Source organism: Oryx dammah, unplaced genomic scaffold (assembly GCF_014754425.2).
Source record: "Oryx dammah isolate SB20612 unplaced genomic scaffold, SCBI_Odam_1.1 HiC_scaffold_23, whole genome shotgun sequence".
In the NCBI taxonomy this organism is placed as follows: domain Eukaryota; kingdom Metazoa; phylum Chordata; class Mammalia; order Artiodactyla; family Bovidae; genus Oryx; species Oryx dammah.
The window spans coordinates 54,698,916-54,714,332 of NW_024070207.1; the positions used below are offsets into that span (position 1 = coordinate 54,698,916).

Genomic DNA, 15,417 nt, shown 5'->3' on the forward strand with positions numbered 1-15,417 from the left:
GTCATGAGCTCCAGCCCTAACTGTGGTTATGTGTGTGCTAAGTCACTCAGCCATGTCTGACTCTTTGTGACCTCATGGACTGTAGCCCTCTAGGCTCCTCTGCTCATGGGATTCTCCAGGCAAGAATACTGAGTGGATTGCCATGTCCTCCTCCAGGGGATCTTCCTGACCCAGGGACTGAACCCCCCTCTCTTCATCTCCAGCATTGGCAGGCAGGTTCTTTACCAGTAGCGCCAACTGGGGTTAGGAGCACAGATATTTTCACTGTCTATTGAATCCCTCCTCAAACCTTTTAATTTGCTTCCTTATGTCCTTTCTGTACAATGGTAAAAATAATAGCAACACAAAAAGTTTACAAATTTACATCTCCCGGTTCCCACTCTCTCTCCCTCAAGCTTCTAGAAAGAGTTAGCTACAATCCCCATCTATTGTTCCTCACCTCCTATCATTCAATCAGAAACCTTGCAAACATGCCCTCTTTGCTTTTGACGAGGTAGCCAGTGAGGCCCCTAGCATTCGACATAGGGCCGCTCCAGCTCTCATCTCAAGCTCCTCCCTTCCTGAGACTCCCTCTCCTGGGGCCTGTCCTCCATAATCTCCTCAGAACTCTCCCCTCAGCCTCCTCTGCTCTTATGCTACAAGAGTGCTCATCCCCTCTGAGAGCTTGAACTGCCAGCAACCCTGATGGTGTCCACATCTCCCCTCCAGTCCAGGCCCCACTGAGCATGGGGCTGGTCAGACACTGCTGCCTCAGGCTTGGAGGGTGACTGGAAAGGCTGAGACTAGGCCAGGGCCTTGGGGACAGAGGGCAGTGAATGGAAAGGTTTTTTTGACACTTTGTAGAGGCTAATCAACTGAGAAGGAAACTGCTTGGAGGTGGTGACTGAAGGTTTCTGGCTTGGGTGACTGGGTAGAGGGTAGGCCATGTTCTGAGGTGGGGAAATTAGAGGGGAAGCCACTTTGTAGGTGAAGGTGTCAAGCTGAGTTTTAGCTAGGTTGAGTTTGAGGCACCTCAGAAAAGAAGATGCCCGACAGAGACTGGAGAGATGGGTGGGCACCTTGGAAGAGATGCCTGGGTGGGGACGTGATGGTAACTGAAGCCTGGGACTGGATGAACTTTCTGGAGAGAGCATGTAGATCAGAAGCACTGGCCTAGCTACCTGTGGGCCGTGGATAGCTGACCGCCCAGGTGCCCACCGTGAGCAGCCCAAGGGGCAGTTCTCCTGAAGGGCAGTGTGGGTGGCAGCCAGATGGAGGGAATAGCTTGTTTCTGGCAGAGAAGAAGCAGGGATCATGGGAGAGGAATCTGTCTTGGTGCCAGAAACTCAGAGAGGGCATATGACTTGTCATGTGCCCCCAGGGCTGCCCCCCTTGTGGGCTCAGGGCCACTGCTATCCCAGATGACCAGGAGGGATGGGAGGGGTCCGAGTACTGGCAAACAGGGCCAATGCTGGCTCTCTATCAGCAAGAAGCTATCCTGAGTCCTCGGCCTGGAGTTTGCAGTCTCCCTGGGCTGGCCTTGGCCTCCTCTGCCTTCTTCCTATAAGCGGAGCTCGTTCTGTACTCTGGGTCCCGCCTCCCACACCAGTGTCCTCTACACCCCTGCCGTGGACAGGACCATTACTTCCACTGCTCCACCCCAGTCATTCAGCCACTGAACAGGTCTCTACTGAGTACCACTCTTGAGCCAATGTTCCAGCCCCACTTCAGCTTCAGGCTTCCAGGAGGCCAGCCCTGAAAGCCTGCTTAGTGCAGGTGGCCCCAGCTTTGTTTGCGTTGCTTGGAACTTTCTGTCACCATGGTTGGCCACCTCTCGGGTCCAAGTGAGGACACAGGGATGCCAGTTCCTGTCCCTCAGGTGCCCTCATTAGCATCCCAGTGACGCATTCCCACAGGGAGCAGCGGGTGAGAGGCTCTGAAGCTGCTTGTTATTATCACTCACCACAGAGCTTGACGTGCCTGCTGTCACCATGGGGACCGCTTCCGAAGCTGGAGAAGGCTGGGCTCCAGTAGGAGCTCCAGCAGTTGGGGCCACCGGTCATCCGTGGGGTATGCTTATCCTTTCTGAGCAAATCTGGCAGGGCAGCCTCAGTGGGGAAGGGCTGTCACACCCTCCCTGACCCTGTGCAAGACACATTTGGAACACCAGGTCTCTCTTCTGGACTTTTCCTTTTCAGGATGCTCCTTCTTGGTCTGTTTTGTGGCTCTCTCCTCCTCTTTTCAATTCTTAAATGTTGCGGTTCTCCAGAGATCTTCCTGTGTGACCTCGCCCACTTGTTCTCCCTCAATCTCCACCCCCAATGGCTTCTTCCTTCTCTCGGGCTTCATCTGTACCATCTTCTCCAGACTTCTCCACTGCACATCTCTCCACCTCTCTGCTCCCTCCAGGCCAGCCTCCACTTAGCGGTTAGAAGGCTCTTTCTCTAATATAACACTGTCCTTGTCATCCTCCTGCTTAGCCCTTGCAAAGCTCCCCATGGCCCAAAGGAGAAAGTATTCACTTGTACCGCTTCTTATAGAGCCCGTGGGTGCTCTCCTTTTTCTCGTCTCACTCTCAGTCCCACTCACTGTTTGTTCCTCAGCTTCAGGATGCTTGAAAGAATGTGACTCAAGCTTAAAGGAAGGACCCCCAGAGTCCACATCCCTGGTGAAGAAGTCAATGGGAGGCAGGACTCTCACCTGAGGACAACCAGAGAGCTGAGCAGGCAGGTGACAGCTTCTTTGGGCCAAGGAGGTACATCTCCTCTCATGGTGCAGGAATTCAGGGGCAGTGACTAGTTTGGAGGTGCTCAGTGGCTTCAGTCTCTGCCAGATAGCTGCAAACAAGGTCAGTGGAAGATGGCTGAAATAGGTTTTTTTCTTGTTTTATTTTAGCTTGGTTAGTTCATGTGTCAGAGAATTCATTCTGGTAAAAGAAAAAGAAATACACCTTGCAGTTTAGCACAGTTTGCCTTTTAAATAACCTGTCAGGGTGGGGAGAGCACCAGCATCTTGCCCTGTACCACCATAGCAGTACTGCAGGGAGCCGGGGTTTGCCAACTGGGCCCTGGTGCTGTTCTCAGTGCTCACCTGAGCTTCTTATGTGGGTACTGGTGTCTTCTGTGAATTTTCTTTGGGCTTCTCCCTGGCAGGTGAGGATCCTGGTTGTACATGGAGGATGACAGAAAAAGCCAATGGCGTGAAGAGCTCCCCAGCCAATAACCACAACCACCATGCCCCTCATGCCATCAAGGCCAATGGCAAAGATGACCACAGGGCCAGCAGCCGGTGAGTCTGTTGAGGCTGGACCATTTCAGAGATGGCCTTGAGCCTGCTACTTCCTCCCAGCTCTGCCTCATTGTCACAGAGTAAACAATCCTTGGCTCAAGTGCAGCCTCTAAAAGGACCATGGGATTTCTAGGTTATCTCCTAGGAAGGGGGAGGGCTAATAGGAGATGAAGCATGCACAGAAAAAAACAAACAAAAAAAGCCTTCAGTCAATATTGCTCCTTCCTCTGTAGGCCACAGTCTGCGGCCGATGATGACACCTCCTCAGAGCTACAGCGACTGGCAGAGATGGATGCCCCCCAGCAGAGGAGGGGTGGCTTCCGCAGGTGGGTCTCACCACTGCCCTGCTACTATCCCCTCCCTCCCATGGGGCCTGTCAGATCGTGTGGTCCTCTCGGTCCCAGGGGCCTTTCTAACAAGAGCTCTAGGAAGCCCTGTCAGCCCTGCCCTAGCTCAACTTTTCTCCCTAGAGAAAGCTCCTGTCAGCAAGTTTGGAGGGGCTGGTGGAGGTTTCTCTTCAGACTTGTCTGTGGCAGTGTCAGGAAGAGACTGTCTTCCCAGCAGAGGGGCTCAGGTGGAGGGCTCTGAGGTCTCCAGCCAAGAGTTGTAGGCTCCTTGCAGAAATCAGAAAGCCTGAAGCAATCTTTCTCCTGACTTGTCCTCCCTCAGCACCATCTCCATTTTACCCCAGAGACCCCATGTTTGTTCTTCAGAATCGACAGAAATGACACCTCCTACAGGAAGTCTTCCCAGAGTAGCCTCTTCAGGCTGCTGGGCTGAGTCATGCCCAAGCCCCATCCCCTGTCCTGGGTGTGGGTCCTCTCTCCAAAGCACAGGTCTCTTATGCCTCATGCTCCCTCTCTCTGCTCTAGGATTGCCCGCCTGGTGGGGGTCCTCAGAGAGTGGGCTAACAGGAACTTCCGTGAGGAGGAGCCTAGACCTGACTCATTCCTTGAGCGTTTCCGGGGGCCTGAGCTCCACACCGTGACAACACAGCAAGGGGACAGCAAAGGCGACAAGGACGGCGAGGGAAAGGGCACCAAGTACAGCAGTCCAGCCTGAGGGATGGGAAGGGCCCCAAGCATGTGTTGGGAGGGCTTGGTGGGGTTCCTCAGGCCACAGCCAGGGAGGCCTGCTGTGCTTTCAGCTCTAAAATGTTCTTTGGTCTGTGCCCAGAGTCTTTCTAATGGCCAGGATCCCCTGCTGGCTCCTCTCACCTTCGCCACCGATTCACAGAGCTTCTCCTGCTGCTCAGGAAGCAAGGGGCAAGGGCACGTGGATGTGGGTGGGAAGAGGACTCAGCCAAGGGTGCAGAGGAGGGTGCAACCAGAGAGTGCTGTGGAGCCCATGTCAACTCCAGCGCCTGTGTGAGTGCAGAGTGGGGGTGTGAAGAGGCCATGCTGGAGGCTGCCTGGCTGGTGGTGGAGGGAGGAGGCCCTGAAACAAGTGAGCAAGACGGAGTGAGTGGGGAGGCCAGAGAAGGCAGGTCTGGAGGGCCTCTTCTTTGAGGAAGGAGTAGGCGATGGGGGATGTCTGGCCAGGCCGACATTTCCTACCTCTGACCAGTAGAGGAAAAGCACTCCCACCAAGGCAGGACCCGGCATCTGGAAAAGTGATTCGGGAGCTGGAGGCCAGACCAAACAGCTGGGACGGGCAGGAAGCACATTCACTCAGAGGCCCTCTCTCTTCCCAGGAGGGATGTGGGGACCTGCCCTGAGCCCTCATCACCATGCTGTGTAAGTCCCTTCCTGGGGCCCGAGGCCTGCCTCAGTGACAGCACTCTCCCTCATGCACCCTCTTGGCAAGAGGCCTCCAGAGAGCACGGGAGTCAATGGGCCCATGTAGGGTCAAAATCAGAAGAAGGCTGTTTCTTACCCACCAAGCTCTAGTTAGATGCCCAGCGCCAGGCTGTGGCTTCCTCATAAATGAGGCCCTAAGAAAACCCATGCATCCCCCTGGGCATCCTGCAAGGCACTGCATTTTCAGGATCCTCTGGCCTCTGAGAGCCAGGGTGCTGCCACATCAGGGAGCTGGTTCCCAAGCCTGGTCTCTGTGTGTCTCCTCAGGAAGAAGTGTGAACTCTTTGTCTTGGACCCAGCCGGGGACTGGTACTACCGCTGGCTTTTTCTCATTGCCTTGCCCGTCCTCTACAACTGGTGCCTATTGGTGGCCAGGTGAGCAGAAAGTGGCCCGAGCAACCTGTTCCAGCTGTGGACACAGAGCTCACCCTACCTCAGTCATTCATTCACCAGAGGTTTAACTGAGCACCTAATGGGCGCCAGGCTCAGTGCTCAGGGCTAGGGACCACGTGTAAACACGGCACACATGGTCTCTGCACTCCTGGAGCTCTCAGGGTTATGGGAACACTGACAGTGAACCTGAATACACCAGTGCTCAAGCCAGCTTCAGGGACTGGAGGCAGGGAGCTACTGATACTAGAGAAAAGGCAGTCAGGGTGAACCTCTCTGAGGAGGTGGTGCCTTAGCTAAGACCTGAGTGATGAGAGAGGGTCTGGAGGACTGCAAGTAAAGTGTTGGAGAGGCAGGCGCAGGCCGGTGCTGCAGGCTTTGTCCACCAAGGAGGGGGCTGGGTTTCATTCGAAGTGTAACCAAGTAGTCAGAGTAAACTGCTCCTATTTTTGACTTGTACACTCACTGAGTCATCCTGGGTTCTCTCCCTTCCTTTGCCCTCTTCCATGGCCCCTACCCACCCAGGCAGCAAGACTCAATTCCTCCTAACACTGTCCTGCAGTCTCCAACCTCTCTTCATTCCCACTGCCTTGAGTCTAAGCCCAGCTACCATTCTCTCTCAGGTGGGTTGGCCAGTGCTCCATGTTGGGTTCTCAGTAGGTGTGTGCTGAAGAGCCAAACATGGAGGCTAGTCAGCTGTGTATTGTGGGCATTCTTCCAATGACTCATTTTTCATTCAACTCACTTCTGTTGAGCACTTGAATCCTGGGCTAGGATGTGCTCTGGGCTAGCACATGGGGCACCAGGTATGTTGTAATACTAAGAGGTGGTCTCTGTCTCCATGGAGCTCACAGTCCAGTGGGTCAGACAGACAAGTAATGTTCAGGAGCAAAGTCTATGTATAATAAGGGTTGGAGTAGGAGTTACTTGTGAATCCGTGTCTTCTGGGCAGCAGACTGACTGTGACTCATCAGTGCCCCTGGCGGCCTTCCCAAGCTCTGCTTGTGGACAATCAGTTTGGGGACTTCAGGAGTCACTGGATGGCTTTGAGGGTGAAGCCCAGCACTGTCTTCCTGCAGAGCCTGCTTCAGTGACCTGCAGAAAGGTTACTACATAGTGTGGCTGGTGCTGGATTACGTCTCAGATGTGGTCTACATCGCAGACCTCTTCATCCGACTGCGCACAGGTAAGTGATAACTGGGATGCACAGGCAGGAGCATGACCCAAAGGCTTGAATCCAAATTCTCAGGAAATACCCTTGACATGGTGTTAGCCTCAACTATCTGGCTGGGACACGGGCTGATGCCCTTTCCTTCCTTGAATCTCAACTTCCCTACATGCTCAGTGAGTTTTGGATCTGGGGGTGATTTCTTAGGATACTTATGGCCAGCTATACTGTGTGAGCCTCCTATACCCTTCTTGGGAAGGAGGGTTCAGTGATCATATGCTCCTTCCTGAGCATTAGTCTATCAGGAGGGACAGGTATGAAGTCAGAGGTGATATACATTGGCTTGTGTCTCCACTAGGTTTCTTGGAGCAGGGGCTACTGGTGAAAGACAGCAAGAAGTTGCGGGACAACTACATCCACACCATGCAGTTCAAGCTGGATGTGGCCTCCATCATCCCTACAGACCTGATCTATTTTGCTGTGGGCATCCACAACCCTGAGGTGCGCTTCAACCGCCTGCTACACTTTGCCCGCATGTTTGAGTTCTTTGACCGCACTGAGACACGCACCAGCTACCCCAACATCTTCCGAATCAGCAACCTGATCCTCTACATCTTGGTCATCATCCACTGGAATGCCTGCATCTACTATGCCATCTCCAAGTCCATCGGCTTTGGGGTAGACACCTGGGTTTACCCCAACATCACTGACCCTGAGTATGGCTACCTGTCTAGGGAGTACATCTATTGCCTTTACTGGTCTACACTGACCCTCACCACCATTGGGGAGACACCACCCCCTGTAAAGGATGAGGAGTACCTGTTTGTCATCTTTGACTTCCTGATTGGTGTCCTCATCTTTGCCACCATTGTGGGAAATGTGGGCTCCATGATCTCCAACATGAATGCTACCCGGGCTGAGTTCCAGGCCAAGATTGATGCTGTCAAACATTATATGCAGTTCCGAAAGGTCAGCAAGGAGATGGAAGCCAAGGTCATTAGGTGGTTTGACTATTTGTGGACCAATAAGAAGAGTGTGGATGAGCGGGAAGTCCTCAAAAACCTGCCAGCCAAGCTTAGGGCTGAGATAGCCATCAACGTCCACCTGTCCACACTCAAGAAAGTGCGTATCTTTCAGGACTGTGAGGCTGGCCTGCTGGTGGAACTGGTATTAAAGCTCCGGCCTCAGGTCTTCAGCCCTGGGGACTACATTTGCCGCAAGGGGGATATTGGGAAGGAGATGTACATAATCAAGGAGGGAAAATTGGCAGTGGTGGCTGATGACGGTGTCACTCAGTATGCCCTGCTCTCGGCTGGGAGTTGCTTTGGAGAGATCAGTATCCTTAATATTAAGGGCAGCAAAATGGGCAATCGGCGCACAGCCAACATCCGCAGTCTTGGCTACTCTGATCTGTTCTGCTTGTCCAAGGATGATCTTATGGAAGCTGTGACTGAGTACCCTGATGCCAAGAGGGTCTTGGAGGAGAGAGGCCGGGAGATTCTGATGAAGGAGGGCTTGTTGGATGAGAATGAGGTGGCAGCCAGCATGGAAGTAGATGTGCAGGAAAAGCTAGACCAGCTGGAGACCAACATGGACACTTTGTACACTCGTTTTGCCCGCCTGCTGGCCGAGTACACAGGAGCCCAGCAGAAGCTCAAGCAGCGCATCACAGTTTTGGAAACCAAGATGAAGCAGAATAATGAGGATGACTACCTGTCAGATGGTCTGAACAGCCCGGAGCCACCTGCTGAGAAGCCATAATGGCTTGGCCCAATTGCCCCTCCAGCCTTGGCCTTGACCCCAGGGCTGGAAGAGCTGTGTAGGTCCCCACATATATATGCATTACCACATCCCCTTGAATTCTTCCAGAAGCCTCTCTGCTGGAAGGTTTAGGGCTCGATCATCCAGAAGCCCTCCTCCAAGTCCGACTAACAGCTAATCTTGTGCAGATCACAGACTGTGCTTAGCTTGGCTTCCAGAAGCTTCAGCTTGTCTAAGTCTGAGGAAGAAAGAGAAAAGGAGCAGCTCTCCAGGCTCTTTTGCATCTAGTTACCTCCCACTTGGTTCTTTTCTGTGTTCTGAATATGTCCACTTCCCTGCAGCAGTATGTAGTTAGAACACTGGCTGCAGACACCTAGCACTGGTCCCAGTGTCCTTTTTCCAAGGCAGGCAAAAGGTGTGGAGGGGGGAAGGGAGGAGATGCTCACTCCAAGTCCTGCTCTGCTGATTCCTCTGTCTGCCAACCCAGAGTAGGGAGCCCTGTGATCTTCTCTGGGCCAGGGGGCGGAGGATGCTCCTGGTCTCCAATCCACCCCAGGGCACGGAGTGCGGAACTAGCAGTTGGCCAGCAGGCAAGGCACCCAGAGAAGGCAGTGGGCAGGAGTCTGGCCATCACCCCTCTATGCAGAGCAGTTCTCAGGAGGCCCTGAGGCTGATGGTGGGTGGATGACTCTTCAAGTTAACATCTGCAGTAGAGACACTTACAAGTTAATAAATTCCTCTGAACTCTTTGTGGTGATTGCTCCACTCTGCTATTAAGATTCTCTCCCTTCCTCCCTCCCAACCCATCTCTTTTCCCCTTATTTCTCTCTTCCCTTACCTAAGACTCTGCCTGGAATCCCCTCTGCTGTTTTTTGCTGCCTGTCTAAGCCCTACTAGGGCTTCCCTCATAGCTCAGTTGGTAAAGAATCTGCGTGCAGTTCAGGAGACCCTGGTTTGATTCCTGGGTCAGGAAGACCCCCTGGAGAAGGGCTAGGATACCCACTCCAGTATTCTTGGGCTTCCCTTGTGGCTTAGCTGGTAAAAGAACCTGCCTGCAATGAGGGAGACTTGGGTTCAACCCCTGGGTTGGGAAGATCCCCTGGAGAAGGGAAAGGCTATCCACTCCAGTATAGTCCATGGGGTCGCAAAGAGTCAGACATGACTGAGCCACTTTCACTTTCACTTTAAGCCCTACTGGTCCTTCTGTACTCAGCTCAGGTACCACATTTTGGGAGAAGGTTCCCTTGTCTGAATCAGCTCCCATACTAGGCAATCTTGAGTCTAGGCTCTAGGCTCCTCTAGGCTGCTTGTGAGTCTCAGTCCTGGCTCTTTATCACACGGTGGGGTCTGTTTTGATGCATCTGGTTTCCACTGTGGGCTTTCTGCGGGCAGGGCTGAGACAACCTCTCTCACTGCTCTGCTGGCAGCCTTGGAGACATGCCTGGCACAAAGGAGGTGTTTGGAGAAGTTTAGTCACTGGGGTGATAAGCGAGCACATCCAAACTCCTATGCTTGCATTTGCCAGCAACCATGTCTTTACAGTCATTCAGGCTACATCTGGGGATTTGGGAAGGCTCTCCTGAAGGTGTAGATACTTGAGTGGGTACCACCAGGTGATCCGGGGCCTGAAGAACATTGCTAACTAGTGTACAGGAAGATCTAGCTGCAGACTCGGGTGTCTCTGTGCATATCAGTTATCTCTCTCTATCTCTCTATTAATAGTGGTTCAGCACACACACAAGTTTTCCATAATTTTGACATTTATCTTTGTTTTTAAAGTGTACAATTTGGTACTGTTAAGTATATTTACGTTGCCGTGCAACCAATCTCCAGAACTCAGTTCATGCTGTGAAACTGAAACTCGGCCTCCAGTAAGTAGTCTTTCCTCATTCTCCCTCCCTCCAGCTCTAGCAATCACCATCCTGCCTTTCCTGTCTAAGAATCTGACTGCTCTAGATACGTCACATAATGGAATCATATAATGTAGGTCCTTTTGTGACTGACTTATCTCACTTAGCATAATGTTCTCAAAGTTCATCATGTTGTAAAAGGTGTCAGAATTTTCTTCCCTTTTTAAGGCTGAATAACATTCCACTGTATGGATAGACTGCATTTTATTTATCTACGTATCCATCAATGAACACTTGCATTGTTTTCATCATTTGGTTACTATGGATAATGCTACTATGCATATGAGTCTACAATGGTCTGTTCCAGTTCCTGCTGTCACTTTTTGGAGTGTATACCTAGAAGCAGAATTGCTGCATCATGGAGCAATTCAATGTTTACTTTTGGACAGTATGAAATGCCATACTGTTTTCCACAATGACTACACCATTTTACATTCCCACTAACAGTGTACAAGGGTCCACATCCTCACCAGCACTTATTGCTTTCTGCTTTTTTTTTTTTCTTTCACGGTAGCCATGTTAATAAGTGTGGATTGGTATCTCTCTGTAGTTTTGAGATCCACTTTCCTGATGTAATTATTGACATTGAGCATCTCTTTGTATGCAGCTGACTGGACCATTTGTATGTTTTTTTGTAGAAAAATGTCAGTTTAGTTCTTTGCTCAATTTTTAATTGGATTATTTCTTTTGTTGTTGTTGAGTTGTAGCAGTTCTTTATATATTATGGAAATTAACCCAAACCAGTTATATTATTTGCAAATTTCCTCTATTCCATGGGTTGCCTTTTCACTCTGTTGATCATGCCCTCTGATGCACAGAAAACTCTAGTTTTGATGTAGTCCAGTTTATTTTTTCTTTTGTTGCCTGAATTTTGGTGTCACCATTCATTTTTATTGGAATTAATTCTTTTAGTGAGACTTCTTTTAAAATTTAATGTAATTTCTTGACCTTTTCTGTAGCTTACAGTGGTAAATCGTAATCGGGGGAAGACTTACTTGCAGAGATCTGGAACATGTTCCATGTCTAGGCCCTGGTCCCTAAGAGTGGCAGCGGCAGGGTGGCAGCATTTGTGATGGGCCAGTGTTCTCTGAATGCCCTCCCTTAGGGTATAGGACTGAAAGAAAAGGCTCTCCCCTTCACTTCCAGAGAGGCTAGGCCACTAGGAGTTGGAATCCCTGGAGACCCAGCCAGATGCTTGCCCAGACTCTCATGGCTAAGGCTGTGCTAAGGCCATCAGTTTCCACAATCTGCTAAGACTGGAAGTAGACGTTAGTTTTGTAGCCCTAGGATGGTACTGGGCACAGAGGCAGGGGGATGACTGCACTGAAGAATATGGCCTTGGTTTCTGCAAGACATCTGCAGCATTTCACCCTCAGTCCAGCACCAGTGGGTGCCTGATTTCCAGTCCACATCAACCAGGTGAACATTGCATTTTGGATCTGGTTTTCCCCCGGGAACAGCAAGTGACACATCTGGGTCACAGGGGGAGCTCATTGGTTTGAGATGCAGACTTCAGGGCTCTCAGCTCTCACTTGCTTCCCTACTTCCCTTTCCCTAGACCTCCTTAAGTTTAATCACCCATTTGTGTGTGTGTGTGTGTGTGTGTGTGTGTGGTGCCTTGAATGCCTATGTTCTCTTAGGTGTCTAGGATTTTTCTCATGCTGTTCTCTCTTCCTGGATCAGTCTTTTCTGCCTTTTCTTCTAAGACTCAGCTCCTCCTTCTCTGAGCCTTCACAGACTCAAAGCCTTCAAGGCAAGACCCCCTTGCACCCAGACTGCCAGTGACTGGCAATTGGTCTTTTCTCATCTAAACACAGCTTAAAGTGAAAGTGGTTCAGTCGTGTCGGACTCTTTGCAACCCCCTGGATTATATAGTCCATGAAACTCTCCAGGCCAGAATACTGGAGTGGGTAGCCTTTCCCTTCTCCAGGGGATCTTCCCAATCCAGGGATCGAACCCAGGTCTCCCACATTGCAGGCGGATTCTTTACCAGCTGAGCCATCAGGGAAGCCCAAGAATACTGGAGTGGGTAGCCTATCCCCTTTCCAGGGGATCTTCCCGACCCAGGAATCGAACCGACGTCTCCTGCATTGCAGGCACATTCTTTACCAACTGTTTATTGAGAAAAGGATGAAGGAGCAACAGCGGGAATATCCATGCAGCTTGGGGCGTGTGAGCATGTGAATGTGTGTATGTGGGCACCTATGTTAAGCCCCATGTGAGCACCCGGGTGTGGACCTTAGGCAGACAGTGTTCCTCTCTGCCCTCTCCATCAGCCTGCCCAGCCCCCTCCTCAGTTGCTCTCTCTGCAACAACGTGACTCTCCTGCTTGTCTCTGGCCGCCACCCCCGCTTCTCTCCCATAACTGGCTGTAATATAAGAACTGAAGTACATTTTCCATTATGTGTCGTTTTTATTCAGCACAGTCTGAAGTTCCCTGCTCTTAAAAAATGTTTAAATTGGAATGTTTTTTCTTTTCCTCTGAACACACCCACGAAGGTAAATTGCCCTCTTGGTATATGGTCATGAATTTGTTTTTCTCTGCGTTGATGACCTTCTATAGAAAACAGAAGCCCTTTCTCCTGCCCACCACTTTCTCTCCCCTTTCAGTCTGACCCTCAGTGGCTCCTGCCTGGCTTGCAGACTGCCGCCCCCACGTTGGCCCAGCCCAAGTCTCAGACTCAGCACTATCTATCTGTCCCTCAGTCTGGAGCCTAAAGCTAATGTGATCGCTTGCCCCCTTCTCCGGGCGGGGGGAGGTGTGGGGGCGCGGTGGGCAAGGCAGAAAGAAGTTTCCTCTCTTCTGGAAACAATGAGCCAGGAAGCCCCCGGTGCACAGAGACGAGGAACCTGGCCACCAGAGGGCGCATGGACCTCAGGAAAGGGTGGTGGGCTCTCCTGAGTGAAGCCCTAAGCAGATGGCTGAGGGGTGCCCGCGGAGGTAGCTAAGTGGCTCCTCACGGAGCCTCTCTGAGCTGTAGGACCGCGTCTGTCTGAATGCCCTGCTGTGATCCCTGTAGATGTCCTCAGATGGTCCTGGGTTTCAAAGCCAATGGTTCTGTCCAAGTCTGTGTGCCAGGTGCCCAGACCCGGCTAGAAGCTGGGTATAGAAGAAATATCAGGGTTGAACTGCAAGGGGGCCCGGTTGTTACTATTTTAATGTGTATTCAGAAAAAATACTACTAACCCACAAAACACTTGTTGTTATGGATATTATTCCTTCAGTTCAGTTCAATTCAGTCGCTCAGTGGTGCCTGACTCTTTGCGACCCCATGAATCGCATCACGCCAGGCCTCCCTGTCCATCACCAACTCCCGGAGTTCACTCAAACTCATGTCCATCGAGTCGGTGATGCCATCCAGCCATCTCATCCTCGGTCGTCCCCTTCTCTTCCTGCCCTCAATCCCTCCCAGCATCAGAGTCTTTCCCAATGAGTCAGCTCTTCACATGAGATGACCAAAGTACTGGAGTTTCAGCTTTAGCATCATTCCTTCCAAAGAACACCCAGGACTGATCTCCTTTATAATGGACTGGTTGGACCCCCTTGCAGTCCAAGGGACTCTCAAGAGTCTTCTCCAACACCATAGCTCAAAAGCATCAATTCTTCAGCTCTCAGGTTTCTTCACAATCCAACTCTCACATCCATACATGACTACTGGGAAAACCATAGCCTTGACTAGATGGACTTTTGTTGACAAAGTAATGTTTCTGCTTTTGAATATGCTATCTAGGTTGGTCATAATTTTCCTTCCAAGGAGTAAGCGTCTTTTAATTTCACGGCTGCAATCATCATCTGCAGTGATTTTGGAGCCCCCCAAAATAAAGTCTGACACTATTTCCACTGTTTTCCCATCTGTCTGCTATGAAGTGATGGGACCAGATGCCATGATCTTCCTTTTCTGAATGTTGAGCTTTAAGTCAACTTTTTCACTCTCCACTTTCATTTTCATAAAGAGGCTTTTTAGTTCCTCTTTACTTTCTGCCATAAGGGTGGTGTCATCTTCATATCTGAGGTTATTGATATTTCTCCTGGGAATCTTGATTCCAGCTTGTAAGCAGGGTGACAGTATACAGCCTTGACGTACTCCTTTTCCTATTTGGAATCAGTCTGTTGTTCCATGTCCAGTTTGAACTGTTGCTTCCTGACCTGCGTATAGGTTTCTCAAGAGGAAGGTCAGGTGGTCTGGTATTCCCATCTCTTTCAGAATTTTCCTTAGCATGGACCTAAAAAAAGAGAGCTGATTTAAGACTGATTTAAAGGATTACATAAATAACTATTCCAATGACCCATGAAGGTGAAGCATGGATGATGGTGTTTCAAGATGAAGATGGTCATAAATCACCTCTTAATTACTTTTCTCCAAGCCAGCTTTCTCCCGCCACATCAGTCATGACATGTACACTGTTTCAGTTGCTCAGGCCTAAGCATTGGAGCCATCCTGAACTCCCCTCTTTGTTTCATCCACCATATCTGATCAGCCTGGAAACACTCTCAACCCTCAAAATAAAATCAGATTCCATGCACTTCTCCCACTTCCACCAGCCCCACCTGAGTCTGGGACTTTGCCAGCTTTCTCCCGGATGCCACAGTCACCTCCACACTGGTATCCCTTGTTACCACTCTGAAATCCGCTCAGCTAAACAAGGAGTACACGTAGGCAGGCATGGGTGCCATCTGGTCCCACTGTGAGCAATAGCTTGCTATACTGGCTGTGGGTTCGATTGCAGGTCACCTCCCCCTGGCATGGACAGAGCTGCCAAGGACTAAATGATTTTGCTTCTTAGTCTGCTTCGAAGCAGACATCTCCCTAGAAAGACAAGCCAATCCTGATTTAGGGCCTAACACCAGCTAGCCCTGATCAGGAGGGTGATGAAAATACATCTCTAGCTAAAAGGTTTGCTAAGCATAAGTCCAAACTTGCTCAGTTCTCTGGTTGGAACTAGGGCCGTGCCTGTGGAAGGCCTGATAGTGGCCCTGCCCTGAGAGCCCAGGAACGTGCTGGGGGCCTGAAAATATCTACCTTTGGAAACCTGGAGTATACCACAGCAGGGAAGTTGAGGAAGAAGACGCTGTCTTTATTTCCAATCAAATCATCCTTTCTTGGCTTGGTGAGGCTCTGTC

At 50.8% G+C, this 15,417-nt stretch overlaps 1 protein-coding gene across 1 annotated transcript; it reads left to right on the plus strand.

Annotated features, from left to right (window-relative positions):
• The first annotated feature begins 3,157 nt into the window (after window positions 1–3,157).
• On the plus strand, window positions 3,158–9,191 carry CNGA2 (cyclic nucleotide gated channel subunit alpha 2). Its single transcript, XM_040265439.1, has 6 exons — window positions 3,158–3,267; window positions 3,501–3,593; window positions 4,140–4,310; window positions 5,334–5,441; window positions 6,536–6,642; window positions 6,983–9,191. The coding sequence occupies exons 1-6, from the start codon at window positions 3,158–3,160 to the stop codon at window positions 8,383–8,385; spliced, it is 1,992 nt and encodes a 663-aa protein (XP_040121373.1). The 3' UTR covers window positions 8,386–9,191.
• Window positions 9,192–15,417: the final 6,226 nt, after the last annotated feature.